We start from the raw sequence: 18355 nt of genomic DNA, 5'->3' as shown, positions 1-18355 counted from the left end.
CCAAAATTAAACTGTTTTTAATAATATAAACATGAATATAGCACATAGGTAAATAAAATAGCACATAAAATATAGCTGACCATGGGATACCCGGCCTGCCTAGCCCGACCCAAAAAAGACTCACCCGACCCGGCCCGATCTTCCCCGTGGGCCGGGATTGGGCCTAGATTTTGAGCTTGAAGGCCGAGTCGGCCCCAGGCCCGCCATATTCACGATTTAACAAAAAGGCCCGGTCTAAGGCCTAAGGCCTGATGGGCTTTTGCGTTGATGGGCTGGGCTTGGGCTTGATTACTAGACCTGACGCTTGGGCCGTATCAAGCCTGGGTTTTAACTTCGGCCTAGGTTAAGCCCGGCCCGGCCCGACAAATGGCCATGTATAATATAAAATGAAGTTCACACCATAGCAAATACACATGAGGTTCACACAACAAGCAAATTAATAACTAAAATGCAGTTCAATTCAAATAGACATTGCCTCATAGAGATAATGTGGCTGGAATTTGGCCAGAATTTGAAAGAAATAGTTCCCAAACAAACCCTAATAATAAAATAAATGTTATAATGCCATTATTGCGCAAGCAATCAATCAAAGGTAGTTCAAAAACAAACAAATTTTGACCAAATTTAAAAAAGACTCCTTATGGCTAAAGCGAAGCATTTTGCCATCGCTCAGTGCTTAAGCACGCTTAAAACACTTTCTTGAACACTGACTCAACCCGACACAAAATGACACTAAACAAGGAGGATCAAAACTACAACTGCCTTAAAATATTGCCGAAGTCACAACTCTAGACATGTCATTGTTGCACCACCACCATAGCTCTTGCCGACAATGAACAACATCGAGACAGATCTACCCAATACTCATTGAACTGTTTACAAAGACATGTAGAGGAACAAATCTCATTGAATCGCCACAATGGTAGACCGCCATGTACATCCGAGGTTGGTAGTCACACCACAATGATAGACCGCCATGTACATCTGAGATTGGTAGTCACACCATGCCGAGGGATCAGCCCAATCTCGACAGACATCCAGCTACTATTGTCAGACACCTAGTCGGCGATCTTGCTCAAAGGCTATGCACATGGAACCATCCGCAGACGACAAAAATAAACAATCATCACCCATAAAGAACAACAGGGATGAAAACTTCCCAAGCTATCCATAAAGAACAACTGGGATGAAAACTTGCAAGCTACTCGGCAACATCACCACAAGCATCATTGAGGCAGGATTAGAGCCAAAAGACTTCTATTTGAGATGACAACAGACATAAATCGAAGCGACGTCGTCACAAGACCAAAATGTACTAATAAGGTGATCCATTAGGCATTATGACGTTTTTGCAACAAATCCATACATTCAACTCAGCAGGTAAGCTTACACATGATAGAGTAACAAAAAAACGACTGGATGCTCATAACTGGCAGTATGTACTTTGTACATTGTCCGCATACTTACAGAAAGGGGAAGAATGCACACTCCACTCTGCCGCAACTAAATGATACAACAATATGGTGATTTAACTCATTTCACTGCACAAAAGGCTGTTGTCCTAACCTCTAAGGCTCTTGCTCGCCTCCAAGGGGGAACTCCCCCAAATAATCTCTATTTACAAACGATTCCCCGCGCCTTTCTCTCCTCCTAACAGTATGTGTTAACTTAACACCAGGCTAAAACTGTTGGCCACCCAAAATCGCTATCCTTTCAGTATCATGACAACGGTCCGTTGCTTTGCAATATGCGATCTGAATCAGAGGAAAGCTCCTCCTCCAAGGCGCTAAGAAGATCGAGGTACTCGCTGAATACATCATGTGACTGCAAGTGGTTTGCACACATGTCAGAGACACTTGTAAGATTCTTAAACCCTGAAAAACGAGCACCATTTATGCTTTGCCAACCTGTAGAGTGATGCTATATGCTTTCCACAACCTCAGATCATGCCGAAAGAGATCCACCAAAACCTGAGGAAAATAAAAAGAATGCATTACAGCAGCAAGGACGACTAATGCAATGAAGGATGTAACCTCGCCTCCTAGGAGGATGTACCGACACTACCTTTCCAATGAAATGAAGCACAAAGGTCCTTTGCGTTTTCTCGGAAAAGGAAAAAAAAAAAAGGACGACTAATTTTGCAAAACCAAACAATTCACCTCCAAACCATCACGCCTCGAAACGCTATTATTCACTGATAACAGTGCACCACCTAGATTAATATCTGATCTAAGAAACGGATTCTGCAACAATTACTCCATCCAGTTAAGTGCAAGTTGTGCGGCAAGTAAATACCAGTGTGCAGTGAAGAACCAGCTATATATGTTCGGATGCAAACAAAAACTTGAGCCCAGATGCAAAAGGCAATGACAAGGTTACCAAGAACAGCACATTCAAACAATTCACCTCCAAACCATCACGCCTCGAAACGCTATTATTCACTGATAACAGTGCACCAGCTAGATTAATATCTGATCTAAGAAACGGATTCTGCAACAATTACTCCATCCAGTTAAGCGCAAGTTGTGCGGCAAGTAAATACCAGTGTGCAGTGAAGAACCGGCTATATATGTTCGGATGCAAACAAAAACTTGAGCCCAGATGCAAAAGGCAATGACAAAGGTTACCAAGAAACGGATTCTGCAACAATTACTCCATCCAGTTAAGCGCAAGTTGTGCGGCAAGTAAATACCAGTGTGCAGTGAAGAACCGGCTATATATGTTCGGATGCAAACAAAAACTTGAGCCCAGATGCAAAAGGCAATGACAAGGTTACCAAGAACAGCACATTCAAACATTTTAACTAAAAAGGGCAGCCCAGTGCATGTAGCTCCCACTTGCGCAGGGTCCGGGGAAGGGTCCGACCACTTTGGGTCTTGTACGCAGCCTTTCCCTACATTTCTGCAAGAGGCTGTTTCCAGGACTTGAACCCATGACCTCATGGTCACAAGGCAGCAGCTTTACCACTGCGCCAAGGCTCCCCTTCAAACATTTTTAACTAGCACACAAGAATTATTAACCATGTCAAAGCATAGATTTATAGAAGTATTACCTCTGCACGCCTCAATAAAGTTGCTAGCACCACGATCCATTCCTTAAACTTGACAGAACACATATGAGCAAGAAGGAATTCAGCATCTAGCCGGCTCTGAAGTGTGTCCATTTGGAGCTGTCATCAGAACATCAGTATTACAAGTGAGAACTTCGTCATTCAAGAAAAGCAGATGGAAACAAAATAATATATTTTCTATTGTGTGACTTGCAAACTTTCAAACCAACCAAGGGTATTACAAGTGAGAACTTTATCATTCAAGAAAAGCATGGAAATAAAATAATATATTTTCTATTGTGTGACTTGCAAACTTTCAAACCAACTAAGGGTGTATCGACTATCGAGGTATGTGATGCATCTGCTTGAACCAAGTAAACAGGTGATCTGCACAAGATCATCTCAGCTTATTATTCCTTTTGTATTTTCAATACTGTCAAGTGATATGCTGATTTTCTCAAACAAATCATCTCCCTAGGTACTTGAAAGACAGCCGTAACATTCAGGTTCTAGCTTTGAGCACAGCACAATTAGCATGAGAAAACTGCAGCAAACACTACTATGATTTTTCCAAGACTAAGAACGTCAATACCATTTACAATGTGACCAATACCTGGTTGAATTTAAACACAATAGAGATGGAGAGTTTTACTAGGGCTGTCAAAAAGGTTCAAGCTCGACCAACTGTTTGACAATGTGAATTTTTGTCCAAAAAGACCACTAGCCGAATGATATTGTCAAAAAAGACCACATGCGGTATGAAATGCGAGAAAAGACCCCCATTTTTCGTGGCGGCAGGCGCGCTAGGTGACGCGTGGCACCTGCCACGGGCCGAGGCGGCTGGGCCCCGCCGCCACCCGACGAGGCGGCCGGCCGGGCAGGTGGCACCTGCCGCCAGCACTCCAGGCGGCCGGCGGGATGCTGTGCATGTCAGCATGCATGTACGAGAGCATGCATGTACGAGAACACAGCCAGCCAGCTCTTGAGGCATGCATGTACGAGAGCATGGGCAGCCTGCCGCCTGGAGTGGTGGCGGCAGGTGCCACCTGCCCGGCCGGCCGCCTCGCCGGGTGGCGACGGGGCACAGCCGCCTCGGCCCGTGGCGGCAGGTGCCACGCGTCACCTGGCGCACCTGCCGCCACGAAAAATGGGGGTCTTTTCTCGCATTTCATACCGCATGTGGTCTTTTTTGACAATAACATTCGGCTAGTGGTCTTTTTGGACAAAAATTCTGACAATGTAGGCTCAGCTCGAGTTCAGCTTGAGACGCTAACGAGCCAAGATCAATCCTGACCTCAACCTCGCAAGCTTTAGAGGCTCGAGCTCAAGAAGTTCGGTAAAGCTGGACAGAACTTGTACTAAGTGGTCCACTTAGAATCCCAAGCCCACCATTCTTCAAACAATGTGTTAAAGCCCGAATGAGGTTTTAATCCAAGAAGTAGATATGGCATCAACTGCCCTAAACTGATTAGCTTTTGACGAGTCCACCAAGGGTTATAGCCCACTTTGCAATTAAGCACCGGTTCATGAGAATATTCTCCGCAAACAAAAAGGCGTGTGCAAGCCTTTGACGAGTCAAGAGCTCGCCTAGCTTTAGGCTCAGGGTATTAATCAAGCCCGAGCCAAGCCCTTCATTCTGCGACTCAGATAGGCTATGATTCGTGTCTCAGCCCCGGGTGTATTCACTCGAGCTCTGCTCATTGACAGCCCTAAGTTTTACATATCAGGACTGCAGATTTTTCAAATATGTAACCTATACAGTACAAGTCCAAATGTTTTTTCAAAGCAAAAATTCTAAATAACTAGGTGTCATTCCATTAATGATTATTACATGACCAAGACAAAGGCTCCCAATTTTGCAAAGAAAATTGAACACAAAGTAAAATTGAAGTATTGATTCTTGATGAATTGTTAAACAAAAACCTTTTCTCCAATTAGTTCAAGTGCGGATGCAAAATTCTCCAGTCGAGCAGACCCTTGCCTTTCTCGCTGAAGATATTCCTGCATGAAGTTACAATGAAGTATGATAACAGGTGGCTTTTAAATCAATAAAACTGTTACAATGATGAATGGTGAGAATCTCACCACAAGATCAAATTGAGTCCCTTTGACAAAAGCAACGAGCTTCGAAAGTTCCTTGCCAGACATCAAATAGCTAGCATGGCTCTCCAGAATGTTCATAACAGAGTTAATATGTGGGCTAAGTTCTTTCATTGAGTTACTGTCCAGATAGGGAATAATAACACATAAGTTCTGGTAACAGCACCATAACCATTCAAAAAAAACGACGTAACCTTTTAAAGTTAACTAAAAAATGTACCTTTTCAAGTCAGAAGATTGTCTCTTGTATGGCGAACGGAATAGAAGATAGCCCATAAACCTTGGAGATAGTTTTTCAGAGTCCGTATTGGCATTTTCAAAGTCTCTGCCAGACCTTAGCAAGAAGCGTACCTAAGAACATTAATGACATTCCTTAATTCCATTGGAGAATATAAATATAGGAAATAGACAAGTCATAGCATAAAAAGCATACCAGCTCCCCAGCAAGCTCGTACAGAGATTCATCGAGTGTAGCCTGCAAAGTTACAAACACTTAATTGAGAGCTTGAACATGTGAGACAACTAGCACATAGACCAAAACCACCTTATGATCAAGGTAAAAGAATTACTTGAAGCAAACGGAGTGCACAATACTGACTGACAGCAGGGCCTTCCAGCTTAGCAATGACCTGTAATCATACAACATTTTAGGCACTAATTCTTGCGGAACTAAATGATAATAATGGTGAAAATAATCTTTGTTAGTGCATAACTCTGAGCAATACTATCATGAATCAGATATTATTTAACATATCCTAGAAGGGCATACCAATATGTAGCAAGCAGCAGTCCTGTACCATCTCCGTTGGAAACATTCCTCAAACATCCTACCATGGAAGATCAGTCATATAAGAACGCAACAATTAAATTTATTTCAAATGTTAACCAATTATTAACCACTGTCGATGCTACACAGTAGTTTGTTGGTAAACATCGTAAACATTTTTTTAGAGTCTGCACTCCCAAGATACAAACGTGGGTGCTAGGCTGGTAACAGTAAACCTTCTGCAAGTATCTATATACACAAATAAGGAATCAATGGAGTTATGAAAAATGACTGCCAATACAAATCAAGCAACATACATATCCTCTAAAAACCTAAGAAAATCCCTGAGCTCTACAAAATTAGGGTCATTCTGACCCCACAATAGAAGTAGTCCATGTTAGCGTGATTAACAAGTCAACAGAATCAACATGGATCAAAGCGTGATTAATAAGTCAACAGAATCAACATGGATCATTTAGATTCTTGTTGATGGACATCAACTATGGCATATGGAAGTGTGCAAATGTACAATCTAGCTGATGTAAGACAATTACTAAGAGCAAGAGTTACAACTACATTATAAAAGGCAGCACACTTACTCTGTGGATCGTCCAGCTGCAGAGAAAAGATCTGCCCAGTGCCGGCCATCAGTCTTCCTAGCAACACTGACTACTACATCCATATATTCAGAAAAATTTCGAAGTAGGTCACATGTCTTCTCTAAAAGAGACTTCTTTGGAGATTCACTTTTTTGTGGAAGTTGGTTTTTTGAAGCACTTGGCCTGCAATTAGCAAAGTTACCAATCAGAAAAAGAATTTGATTCATTATTTAAGCAATGATGACATGAAAGCTAGCAACTTAGTGAACAAACGATGTAAGCATGCTACCAGTTACAGCATTAATATTATAGTGATGGTCTGATGGATGGCATCCACTTCAAAGAATTTTATTATCAAAAAAATACACAATGAACTATGACATGTTCCATCTTTGTTTCAGCTCCAAATTGCAATATGCAGTAGATTTTACGAGCATAGTGAAAGAGTCAGAATCAAATACCTTGATATATCTGCTTCAAATACCGTAAACAGAAGCCACTCTAAACAGTGAGAGAAGTGAGGTTTCTCTGCTGACAAGTTTGCCAAACGCAAAGCTTCTTCATGTTTGTCTCTCTGTTAAATAAATAGAATGGAAAAGTAATTTTAGAGGCACAAGAAAATGATTTATACCACATTTAATATAAAATAGGGAAGTTGACGCAAGTAGTCCAATAAAGCATCGCTGTAAACATAACTCCATAGTAAAGCCACAAAATTAACCTTCTGAAGACAACAACCCTAGATTGATGTAAGTGAAATCATCTTCTTTTATGCTTACATTAAGTATGTCCAAAAGTCCTGCTACACAGTTCAAGCAGGCAAATATCATAATATAACAGTCTAATAAAAAATTAATCCCAGCATTCTTCCTAACGTATCAAACATTTCTCCAAGGGATAGCACAATGGCTGCAAATTCGTTAGACCTTAACAACAGCTTACTCCTTGTTATCTCTTTATTATTCTGGACTCACCGGTGAATCTTTAGAGCAACTCTAGCAGATCCACTGAAACTCTGTTCCACAAATTTTGTTTGAGGGATCCTGTAAAACGAATTTGCGGTACCGCGGATGGCACGGCAGAATCACCAGCCGCCACCGCGTCCTTCACGGCGGTGAGATCGATCTCCGCCTCGCGCAATCTCTTGGTGGTTGGCCAAAGTTGGTCGCCGATCTCGAGGAAGCGACCTCACGCGCCCCGGCCGCCGCTGCGGGAGAGCGCGCCGCGTTCGCGTGCCTGCTTCGAGCGCCACGGCTCGACGGCAGGCCGGCTGGAGCTGCCGGCCCCCACGTCGTGCCAGGCATGCTTTTGCGGCAGTGACCCGCCGCGGCCCCCACGCCCACGAGCCCCGCCGGCCATGGATCTGCGAGAAATGAATGCGTGCGCGCGGAATCGCTCGCCGGCGAAGTGGGAATGGACGCTAGAGTAGGGATTGCGGCAGAGGGGGTGGTGGAAATGGAGGATACGAACCCTAAATTGCCCTCTGTTAGGTAAATATAGGCGGAGGGGGGGATATACGGGCCGCCTGTACAATTTTTACAGGCCGAGCCATTTTTAGCGGTTCTGTTCGGGCCGGAAAACTCGCAAATCCTGTAAAACGTCCAGAATTATAAGGGCCAGCGAGGTTTTAGCGGATCTGCTAGAGTTGCTCTTAGAAAATTATAAAAAAGAGTTTCCAAAGAGCGGGATGACCAGAGACGTTGATGAATTAACAGGCAGAAGCCATGTTAACTTTGCAAATTCATTCAGTAAGATAGCAAGATAACGCAACTTATCCAAGCTAAAATCAATGGTGGGAAAGGATTTAGATGACAACGCATAAAAAAATATTCATAGATCACATTGGATGTGTGTAGCAATGTTTATGCAATCTTCATCAAATTTTGCCCTTTACATTTCATTTTTAAGCGTAAGTCATGTTTTTTACGGGTTGTGTACTAACACTAATCTGATGTAAGAACTCAAATTTAGATGCACTGCTAGGAGTCCCAAAAGCATATATTTGACTAATGTGGGAATCTGAAAAAAAATATCATTCTTACCAGATTAATGGAAAAGTTTCTGAATATTGCCTTTATTATCTTAAATAAGGTCAACTGATAGAAAACATATACCAAAGAGGAACGATCATTGCTAATTCTACCTGAAGAAGATGCCGTAATAAACAATGCAATATTGTTTGCGCCTTTGGAGAAGGCTCAAAGCATGGGAACTCCGCCGTTGAGAAGGACGTCCTCTGAGAAACACCAACAACTGCACCAACATTTGGCAGGAGACCAAGAGGATACACCTCACGGTCAAATTCAAGCTCTGGATCCAACTACAGAATCAAATAAGACATGCTTAATTTAGAATAACATCATGAAAAGCTTTTCATTTGATAAAAGATCAGCATATGAAAATATTACAGCTTCTATTAACAGATTTACCCAAAAAATATTAACATTTCACAAAAAGTAGGTGGTAAACTCCAAGCAGATATCAAAATCATTGCAAGATCTAAGAAGTAAGATCAGTACCTGCAGAAAATCCTCTTGCCTAAAAGGATTTGCTCCATGTGATGGGTACCATACCTAAAACAAAGCAGTTTCTGCATTATAAGGATAGCAAGCAAAATTTTGAAAAGAGAAAAACATCTATGACCCAAAAATACATGTGCATAATAGAGAGAATATGTATTAAAGAATACCACTAAAACCGACCTGCATCCCTTGATGGCCATAGTCAAGCCATGAAACCTCTTTGATAAGATTACCCTTCTCTTCCTTCTGAGAACCAACGACCCAGAAGAGTTCAACTGAATTTGTAAGTGCTTGTTCATGTCCATCATCCATGTCCAGCACAGAAAGTTCCCCATTCACCCGCAAGATCAGACATCTAATATATTGCAAGCCAAATAAGAATCAAGGAGAATAGGACCAGGTGACATCTGGATTAAAATATACCTTGAAGGTTGTTGGGACGACAGGTTAGAAGATCCATTTGTATCTTGCTTCAGCACACCTTCATCAGTTGGTTCAGGAATCAAGCGCATTGAAACAGGTGGGCTTTTTGGACTCATAATTGAAAGTTCTCTAACTGTTGAAAGCTGTTTAATCATAGAGAAATGCACATTATAAGGCAGAAGCTAACAAAAGAATCTACATTGAGGATGCAAAATTCTCACGTCACCTGTAAAACTGGACTACTGGTAGGTGACAATTCTCCCGAGATCATCACATGGAATATATGCACATCAAATGGACTGTAGGTAACGAGAATGTAATCCTGAAAGACATCCATGACAATGGGTCTACCAAGCAGTGGTTTCCGATAAAGTAAGGAGCTATGATCAAGGTGATATCTTGGGAAAAAGAGCAGCTCGTACCTAAGACAAATGCAGTGAACGTGTCATATAGTTAAATGCTAAATAGCAAGTCATACACGTGTGAGAGATAAGTGGTATTTAAATAGGTAACGAAGCACTGAGAATAGAAAAATATTAATGATTCTTTTGACATATAACAAACTGTTAGGTTCAGACAGTATCTATGTGAGTTCAAGCACTTGTTCAAAGCATGAAGCTCAGTTCAAATACTCCCTCCGTCCCAAAATAAGTGTCTCAACTTTGTACTAGCTCTAGTACAAATTTGTACTAAGCTTGAGACAGTTATTTTGGGACGGAGGGAGTACATAACTAAACAGCTTCCATGCGCAGAAAGTTTCAGACTTGAGACAGTTACCAGATAGCAAAAAATAAGGTAAGAAAGTGAGACTAACGTGTTTGATGATTCGACATAATTGCATACGATGACTATTTTACCCAGCCACAACAAGCCTTTGCATTGAATCTTTTGCTCTTGAGTAACATCCCCAAAAAAACGCCATCTTTTGTTTCGCAAATCATACAGCACTAGGCCACGAGAGCCAGCAACTGCCAAGTACATGCCATCATCACTTGCAACTACATGCATAACTGGCCAGTTCTGTGAACTATAGGACACCTGCTTCCAAAAGATAAGTATTACAATGAGCCATACGTCAACATATGTTGCGTTTTACCTAATAAGCAGATCAAAAATAAAACCGAAGACTTAACTGGAACATTAAGATGTAATATCTTAAGTTCATCAGTATCATCAGGTTGCACTAATAGGATTCGATCTTCACCATAAAGAATCTGGCGAGTATATGTTGTGCTCGAAAGTCCTCTGTTGAGGCAACATTTGGCAAATGAGAAAGCAAGAACCCTTTCTGATAAGCTCTCTTCAACTGCAAATAATTTATATCCATAATCATCCCACTGAATGTGTGATGTCCCACCCATTAGAGGCTCAAATTTTTGGGCATTAGGTTTAACCATTGGAGACAAAGCAGAATTCGATCCAGCTTGACGAAATGTGCACATCAACCGACATCCAGATACAGACCAAACAGTAAGTCCCCTAAATTTCCATCCAACTGCAAAAGCACAATTGTCAGGCGTCCAAGATATACAAGTAACAGGACCTGTATCTTCCACTGAATACCTACAAATTTTTATCCAAGAAAAAAGAACAGTTATCACAGCTTCAATTGAATAATAACTGGAAAAAATTGCTACTAAATCAGTACACTTCAGTCGCAAATGACAAAACAAAATGTTGAAACATTGACATTTCTGGCAAAATGACATGTTTAAATGTATGCACGAAAAGACAATATTGACATTAGGTGCTTAACCAATACAATCAGGCACTCAAAATTCACTGGAATTTGCAACACTTTGAGATGACGACGTCTAGTAAATAAAGTAACAAAATGTCTCAAAATTCCACTAATGTTTCATTACATGTAAGAAGGGTTTCCTAAATCAGTACAAATTTGCAACCAACTGCCAGAAAGTTAGGTCGTCAGAACTCAGAACAACCAATGCAACTTGTTCTTAACAGCTTAAGAAAAAACATATATCTGTATGAGAGGCTTACCCCCAGTCAAACAAAGAAAGAGTGCGTATATGCCGCGCATTCTCAGCCAGGTCATACAATTCAACAACACCTCTGCTGCACCCGACGGCAAGAATCTGCTGTTCGGAAGCCACAGAAGTACACATTGCATCGACAGTGTTCAACCATCTGTCTACCCTGATGCCGCTGGTTTGCTTTAATCCCTTCTTGCCAACCGTACAAAGCGCAACCTGACAGTCTGAGTACACAGCAACTAGCAATCTTAGCTTCACCGACAACTCAACATGGACGATAGCAAAATCCCCTGTGCAGCAGGGAGCAGGCCTTGCATTAGAATTTCCTCGCAAGCTAGGCGGATCAAACACCAAAGCATCTACAACGGCAGCAGTTTTGTCGGGCGAGCATGCGGAGCAACGAAGCTTGAAGCTGTCCGAGAACTGGCAAGCAAGAACAACAACAACACATGCAGCATGCTTAAGATAGCAAGTAGGAAGCAAAGATGGCACAAGTACACGCTTCGCTTCTAACGGGCGACTTACAAGAAACAAAAGCAGTATGCATTTCCATGTACCTCAGCATTCCAGGACACGACCTGCAAGTGCCCATTGGACAGTCCAAGGAGCATGCTCTTGCTGTCGCACGCGAAATTGCTCCTGAAACATGATACCATACTGACACATTAGCTCCCCGCAGCAGGAATTTTTGTTGGCTCTCGTGTCTGGGGGTAAGGAGCAGTGGCCGGATACCGTACGTTACAGAAATGTCATTGGCGAGAGGGACCTTCTCGACGATTACTTGGGACAGACCGGCGAGGCAGAGCCCGGGGAGCTGCTTGCCCCCGACGATCAGCGGCTTCCCCGAGAGCTGCACCTTGTATATGTGGAGGTAGAAGGAAGAGGTCTGCGCACAGCACACGCACACACACACAGTCACACACACACGCATGGAAGTGAGTCGTTGAGCGGAAGAGAGAGAGGGAGGGAGCTGGCGCGGAGCAAGCGGGGAGAGGCTGACCAGGACGGCGACGGTCTTGGCGTCGGGGCTCCAGACGGCGTCGGCGTTGGGGCCGTGCGCGGCGAGGGAGTCCGGGGAGCGGTCGAGGCGGGCGAGGCGGACCTTGTGGTGGGAGGCGGACCAGAGGTGGAGCGAGGCGGGGCAGACGGCGAGGAGGAGGCGGCCGAGGACGCGGAGGAGGACCGCGCCGTCGGACTCGCCCGGGTCCAGCGGGATCGACTGCGGCCACCCGTACGCCATGTACATCGCGGCGGCGAGCGGCCCCCCCTCGCCGGCGGGCGTCGTCCGGCCGGGCGAGATGCGGCGCGGGTCGGGGGAGATCTGAGGGACGGGGGAGGAGGCTGGTGGGGCGAGGCGATGCGGGAGATGCGCACCGGTTTCTTTCTTTTTTGTTTTGCCTTTTCGCTCCCTCGCCCTTTTTCTTTTCTTTATCTACAAACACAATTAGTTTATTTCGGGATCAGATCGGAGATTCCTGGCCATCAGATCAGATCGCTGCTGATTTCGCTTCATGTAACGGCGAAGTCGATGGCAGCGGAGGAGGATCACCGTGACAGGACCGTTCCTACAAACTAAACCTGGGCATAGTCCGGGTCGGACCGGGCTTTAAAAAGTCCGAACGGGAAAACTCAGGCCCGAGCCCGGCCCGGCCCGGCCGTCGGGCCTAACAAATCGGGCCCGAACCCAGCCCGAACATGCAAAGCTTGGTAAAGCCCGACAGGCCCGGCCCGTTCTAGACTTAAAAAATACGTTTTGCAAGCCTGAGCCCGGCTCGGTCTGCTCTTCGGGCTTACTTTTCAGACCTGAGCCCGGCCGGGCCCGGGATTTTCGGGTCGGGTCGGCCGGGCCTGGCTGTCCATGCCCAGATGTACTTCAAACCAAGGTCAAAAAGATTTGCCTCGTTCAATCGACAATAAAAGAGATCAAGTACTTTCCCTCGGGGAAAAATGATCGGGTACAAGAGTGAAAACCACATGCGGTAAATTATATTGTCCAGGTGGAAGCAAATTAGTCATCGAACTCAAGAAACGGTAAAAGCCGATGTATAAACTTGCTCTGTCTAATTTTATCTTTTCAAGAAACTCCGTCTAATAACATATGACATTGTAGTCACGGATAGTGTCAAACCGATAGCAGGCCTGAGCCGGCTTCGAAAACTACCTTGGATTTGTACCTTACGTGTGTGGTAACCGCAAAGGAGTTGGGACTCAATCCTCGGGGCCCGATCCCTAGGTCGTGGATCATATCTCTGCCTCAGATTGTACTTGATTTTCCGCATATTTTATCGACGTGACAGTATCTTTGACATACCAAGTATATATGGAAGTGTGTTTGTGACACCATGTTGTTTCCTAGGGGGTGATAAACATGTGGGTTGGTATGTGTCGTGGTGCTCAATTTGACAATGAAAGGGGGGTATGAACGGAGTTTGGTCTGACGAGACGTGATTGGAGACACAAGAATGTATACAAGTTAGGACCCCTCGATGGAGAAGGTAAAAATACTAGTCATGTCTTTGTGTGATTTAAGTTTACGTATGGGTACGCGGAGACTATAAACCTTTAGATAGATTCCTTAGGCGTGTTTACATAGAATGCATTGTCGCAAAGGTCCCTTCAACTATCTAGTAATGACTTGGATTGATTATAGGTGATTGACAGCCCACTACTAGTAGTAACACGTGTATATATTATTATGTCCCCATTGCGTTTCGATAGATCAAACTCCATTCATACCTCCCCCTCCCTCCCACCTTCACTGTCAGATTTAGCACCACGACAAGCAATGGGTCGTTCGTTGCTCGCGAAAAATGGAAAGATGAGTTGTGTGTGAACTGAAAGATGTATGTAGCCAAGGGCACTGGGCAGCGCCCCGGCCGGTCGACAAGACAGAGAGACATGCCTGGCATAGTCGCATAGGAAGGCAACGTCATGTTCGCTCTTGTATGCACATGGCATGGCAACTCAATCATCGAATTAATGCACTCTTTCAGAGTTAAATAGTGTGCATGTCGCAAACTTGAAGTGTATGATAGTTAAATAGTGTGCATGTCGCAAACTTGAAGTGTATGATACGCTTTGGTGCATAATCATACGTATCATGGTCGCAAACTTGGCACACATGTGACATAAAGGTCCTTGGCCAATCACTAGGCATCCGCTGGCAGCCACCTTGTTCCTATTTGACGAGCTAGTGACGCGTTAACGACCATTGCAATGTTGATGGTATTCCTTATGGTCTATGCTATTCACTTCTTTAGTCACTCATTTGGTGACTCCGTAGTAAAATGTTGTGTTTATATTGCTCAGTTTCGGTCAAATAGCTCAGTCTCTATGTCACTGCTCTCACCCTCGCCCTCTCCCCGCATAGTAGATTTAACGTCGTTGCCGGTGTTACCTGCATGGCGCGACCATGCCATCGTGGGACTACGGAGAGAGTTCCTTCTATGATTCGACGAGGAGCAGGGTGCATTGCTCTAGCTTTTCCCAATTTGAGGATTTACTGTTTCCCCTATATTAAATCGTTTTGGTTGGTGTTGTAGGTGTTGTACAAGGATTGGAGCAGGCTAGCAATGGATGTGTCTCCCTCATGCCACCATAAGCTCACGTGTGGAAAGATGATGACTTTTTAGTCAATTGATACCATGAGGAAATTTCTTGGGTGTGCAAGCATACCTTGGCTTATCTCGAGCTAGGTCGGGCTTCGGGTCGTGCCAAAAAAACCCGGGGCTAAAAACCCAGGCCTGAGTCCGGCCCATCCCGGCCATCAGGCCTAATAAATCGAGCCCGACCCCGAGAAAGTCCGACACGGCCCGGCTACGACTAAAATTATGTTTTACACAAGCCCAAGCCCGGTCTGATGGCACAATTAGGCTCGCCCTGATCCGGGATTTTCTGGTCGGGTTAGGTCGGGTCGAGCCGTCCGGGTCGGGCTGCCCATTGCCAGTTATATGTGCAAGTCATGTGAGTTATTTTTACCTCATTTCGAGGTGCTCTAGTAATTCTTTATTCGACTAGTGTGCAATCAATAAGGGCATGTGTAATTTGGACATTTGCATGTAGTTGAACCATCCTATAAATATGTGCATTGTTTGTTTGTTGTTACTGCTTTAAGCTTGATTACCAAAATAGTTCACTACAAAATGCAAGTGTTTCAGCTGTCCCATGTTGTAAACGTATGTTCATCGTACGCAGCCAATAAATAATGCATGAATGCAAAGCTATGTTCATTTGTGGATTCTAATTTATCCTTGGTGTTGAACATGTAGGAAGGTCAATTATGTGGATATTTGGAGCAGTGGTGTCCTTTGAGATCTGTTTGGATAATAGAAGGCCCCGGTACCTTTTCCTCAAGGAGTGACCCTCGATCATCGAACCCTTGAGAGGATGTGGGCTACGATAGAGAGTCAAACAAGTTATTGTCATCGAATTAAATTCTAGTTTTTTAACCAAACCTTTAATAATCTTTCTGGGTGTAAACATTGAGATGAAAATAGGAATGTGTATGAGGTCTTACTCTCACAACCTTATATTTGTGCTTGGGGTCTTGTCTTGATAATAAACATAGATTTGGAAGATAACGGCTATGTTATGCTTGCTACGTGATGAAGCGGGGGGTGTCCAAAGTATGCCTTGAGTAGTGTGCGGCCTGCATCAAGAGTTTGTTGTCCAACTGATGGCTCTTACCGTTGCACGAGGTTACCTTGATTATTAAGAATAAACATTTAGACAAAAGCATGGAGTGTTTAATGACTACACATCATTAATCCTCAAATAATTGTTTCTCCTGTAGTACTAACTCCTTCTCTCACAGTTGTTCGGTGTAGCATTCCATGCATCATCGCTCCTTAACCTCCTTCTTGAATGACCTACGAGTTCATCGGTGCGTGTATCGCCTTAGAACAAGAACAAAACAACAAACAACCCCACTACGAGTTAATGAAGTTTTCTCGTACCATGACTCGGGCCTATAGCTCCGCCGCTAAAAGGGGTTGTTTGACTATTAGATGAAGAAGAGTCCAAGTCCTACCAGACCTAGAGAACAAGATAGAGGGAAGATGAATCGACTAAAGCTCGCCATAAATACCTCAAGACCAAGACGAAGGAGGGGTCTTGGATCTCAATGACCAAGACAGAGGAAACAAATCCATGTCTAGTTTAGCATATAACATATTCGATCTAAGCCACTCCATCAATTTCGACCACAACGAAACCCAATGGCCTCATATAGAAGTCACCCCCCATTGTACTTGTTGATATGTTATTCCTCAATATAATTCCAGATAAGCAAGATTAGGGTTATTACTTGCATCGCAATGGCCCAGACTCTGTTCTTCTGTGATCCCATGTGAAGAACTTTCTCGATACTGTGTCGCATGGGGAATCCATCACGGAGGCTTTTTTTTCATCAACCTTGTTGCCTCCTCAATGATGTGTGAGTAGTTTCCACATGACCTACGTGTCCATAACAATAGCTAGATGAGACACTCTCTCTCTTGACATCATTTTTTATTCTGATACCACTTTGAACCCGTCCACGACTACAAAACCGAACCCACACCACCCACTAACCGACCCCCCTAAATAAAAAAGAAAAAAGAAAAACCTCTTGGGGATGGATCCGAGCGGGACCAGGCATCGATCCCTCCCAGTCCATCTCCTACTCCTCCTCCACATAGTTAACTTTATTTGCTCTAATTTTGAAGTGCAGTGAAGCCCCCCTTGCAGTTTGCGGCATGTAAATGTGAAGTACGACAAGTGTGACCTGCTGGCAGGTCATGCCTGTCCCTGGGCTACACATGTTCCTTTCCCTTCACGCGGGGTAGCGTGGGTCTATACTCGGCCTCTCCTGCCTCTCTGTCCTTCCTCGAGGGGGCTGGTCGTGCTGTGTGCTCCTGGGAGACGCGGGTTCCACGGTCTCGTCATCGAATTGCGGCAGTAGACGTCGAAGTGGGTAGCTTTTTTTTATCCGAACACTCGGTGCCATACCCTTCTTCGGCTGCCAGAACATTCATCCATCTATCGTTGAGGGAGTCCAGCTCGGCTCTGAGCTACTGCTGATTTGCTTTTAGGCTCTGGGTGGTGGCTATGAGCTGCTGCCTGAACCTTTCTTGGTCCTTAGGGTCTTCGGGAACTGTGAAGTCTTCGGCTTCCAAGCTATCTTCCTCCTCGACAGGGGGAGGTAGTTGTCGTCCTAGGTATCATCGAGGTCTTTGGGATCATGCTGATCCTCAGGCCTTTCCGGGTTCTCCGGTGGTTACTCGGGGGCTTCGTGGTCGTCGAGGTCCTCCGCGTGTCGTATTCCCCGATTGTGACAGCCCGATGCCGACGTTTCAGAAGATTCCCCACTCTTTTCGTTTTCGTCGTGTGGCTTATTTTATTTGTCGTGTCATCATCGCATCATGCGCATCATCTGCATTGCATCGGCATCTCCGTTGCCGCCAGTTTTCAAAACTTGCATCCGTTATTAGTTGTCGCTTCTCTTCGCGTTCGTCGTTGTTCGTTCCGAGCCTGACCGCACACGCATGCGCCCGCGGCACCGTCGAAACCCTGTTTTAAAAGTGTGCATTAAACTTTCTCTGATCGAGGTGAAACTTGGCATGCGGTCGTGATTAGTTATAGCTAGGCCGCCTGTCGAATTTCGTCGCGATCGGAGACCGTCTGGTACCCGAACGGTCGACCGTAGCGGTCGTCTCCGGATATCCCCTCTACACAACCACTCGTCCGTCACGCATTCGGAATTAGTCGAATCCGACCGCGCGGTTGGATCCGGGTCGAAATTTCGCTAAACCTAGCCCCCTTTCCTATTTAAACACACCTCCCCTTCCATTTTAGGCCTCCCCTAATCCTGCCTCGAAAACCGTGCAATTCCGAAACCCTAGGAGCCATCTCTCTCTCCTCCC

The 18355-nt window shown here is 44.5% G+C and overlaps 1 protein-coding gene across 1 annotated transcript; it reads right to left on the bottom strand.

Annotated features, from left to right (window-relative positions):
* Window positions 1–1313: 1313 nt before the first annotated feature.
* On the bottom strand, window positions 1314–12807 carry LOC123406380 (guanine nucleotide exchange factor subunit Rich-like). The gene is made up of 22 exons (XM_045099888.1): window positions 12454–12807; window positions 12191–12339; window positions 12011–12092; window positions 11461–11876; window positions 10593–11022; window positions 10274–10497; window positions 9686–9881; window positions 9460–9602; window positions 9217–9391; window positions 9034–9087; window positions 8658–8834; window positions 6976–7088; window positions 6515–6697; window positions 5919–5976; window positions 5719–5778; window positions 5583–5624; window positions 5370–5500; window positions 5135–5270; window positions 4973–5050; window positions 3053–3169; window positions 1908–1970; window positions 1314–1824 (listed from the first exon to the last, which is right to left on the bottom strand). The coding sequence occupies exons 1-22, from the start codon at window positions 12697–12699 to the stop codon at window positions 1720–1722; spliced, it is 3378 nt and encodes a 1125-aa protein (XP_044955823.1). The 5' UTR covers window positions 12700–12807; the 3' UTR covers window positions 1314–1719.
* Between the last annotated feature and the right edge of the window lie 5548 nt (window positions 12808–18355).

The sequence above is a fragment of the Hordeum vulgare genome, chromosome 6H, assembly GCF_904849725.1.
Source record: "Hordeum vulgare subsp. vulgare chromosome 6H, MorexV3_pseudomolecules_assembly, whole genome shotgun sequence".
Lineage (NCBI taxonomy): Eukaryota > Viridiplantae > Streptophyta > Magnoliopsida > Poales > Poaceae > Hordeum > Hordeum vulgare.
This window is presented reverse-complemented; position numbering and strand designations above follow the sequence as displayed.